Below are 1,458 nucleotides of genomic sequence, written 5' to 3' on the forward strand. Positions count from 1 at the left end.
GGACAAAAACCTTGTGGACGTCATCCGCACCCAGGTAACTTCCCCACCAGGCAAAGCCAATGCCAGGGTTAATGCAGTACTCCTGGATTCTATCCCAGCTTTGGGCGGAGAGTAGGGTCTCATGGGTTAGAGTGACGTGGCTAGGAGCCAGGATTGTGGGTCTGGTGGTTATGGGGGAGCCAGGACACTAGCCGAGCTGCCTGATACCCCATTACCACCCCCCTCGCTCCCCCACAGGACGTGGTCACCAGCATTTACTTTGGCCGCTATGGGCATGAGGAAAACACCCTGATCATGACGACTAAAGGTAGGCAAGGGGCGTGCCGGGTGGGCACCATTCAGTTCCGTGTGCTGCTGTGCAATACTGAATGCACCCTGCAGGGGATGCTGCCAGCTGTGTGCAGGACACCCTGCCCAGCCCCATCTGTAAGGACACCCTGACCCTAGCTTAGAAATTCTACCCTCAGGCATCTGGGCATCAGCTGGGTTCCAGCTGGTGGGTCAGGAAGGAATTCAACTCCCGTGGGACAGTGCAGTGCAGCAAGGGGCATTAAGGAGACAGTACACTATGGGGGATGGGCCCACGGGTCTGATCCAGGGAGAGGGGATTCAGGACCTTTGTGCCCATTTGTACTCTATCCTGGTGGTCCCACCCCACAGGCGGGGGGTTGATCATCAAGATCCTGAAGCGCACGGCCGTGTTTGAGGAGAAGGACACGTCGCTGGGCCCTCCTGTGGCCCAGAGCATCCGACTCAGCGTGCCCAAGAAGACCAGGCTGTACGTGGACCAGACGCTGCGGGAGCGCGAGAATGCCGTGGGTGAGTAGGGCAGGAATGGTGGGTTGAGGAGGGGGACTGCTTGTAGGCAGGTTGAGGATGGAGCAGCTGGGGGTGTAAGGGAATGAGGAGGGGGGGTGGAGATTGGGGGGGGGAGGCGAGGTGGGGCATCTCCCACCATTTCCCATGCCCCCCCGGCCATGAGTCTCCTCCCATGCGCCCAGCCATAGAGCCACCAGTCCCACTCTGAGCATCAACCATGGGAAAGAGAGAAGCCACTGGACTGGGATTTACTTACCAACTCAGCATGTCCATGCAAATGCACTGGCCAGCCACTGGGGGTGCTGTGCTGCAGGGAGCAGGATGGGGACTCAGTGCTGACCCTGGTGCCAGCAGTGCGACACTAAAGGGCCCTGTGCTGCAGATAAGGCATAAAGCCAAGATCCGTTGTGATTGGTAGAGATCCCCCTTGTTGATTGGCTGCTGGCCCCAGGCTGACTGTCTGTCCTCGCTGTCCCTTCACCCCTCACCAGCCATGCACCGAGTGTTCCAGATGGACCTGTACCGGCTGCGGCTCATGGCAGCCCGGGCCTATGTCAAGGCGCTGGAGTCCAGCCTGGCACCCGTCACATCCACACTGCAGGAGCCCCTTAAGATGAATGCCGTGGTGAGTGGGTCATG

The 1,458-nt window shown here is 59.5% G+C and overlaps 1 protein-coding gene across 1 annotated transcript in view; it reads left to right on the top strand.

Annotated features, from left to right (window-relative positions):
- Positions 1–237: 237 nt before the first annotated feature.
- LOC113405225 (Bardet-Biedl syndrome 1 protein homolog) overlaps positions 238–1,458 on the top strand; it is a gene marked incomplete at its 5' end in the record, with an annotated part of 1,453 nt that continues 232 nt past the window's right edge. Inside the window, 3 exons of the mRNA XM_029914295.1 lie at positions 238–307; positions 661–819; positions 1,311–1,448. Coding sequence (XP_029770155.1) covers positions 238–307; positions 661–819; positions 1,311–1,448 — 367 coding nt within the window. The remainder of the gene's footprint in view (positions 308–660; positions 820–1,310; positions 1,449–1,458) is intronic.

The sequence above is a fragment of the Terrapene carolina genome, unplaced genomic scaffold (genome assembly GCF_002925995.2).
Source record: "Terrapene carolina triunguis isolate 2854851 unplaced genomic scaffold, T_m_triunguis-2.0 Scaffold34427, whole genome shotgun sequence".
In the NCBI taxonomy this organism is placed as follows: Eukaryota; Metazoa; Chordata; order Testudines; family Emydidae; genus Terrapene; species Terrapene triunguis.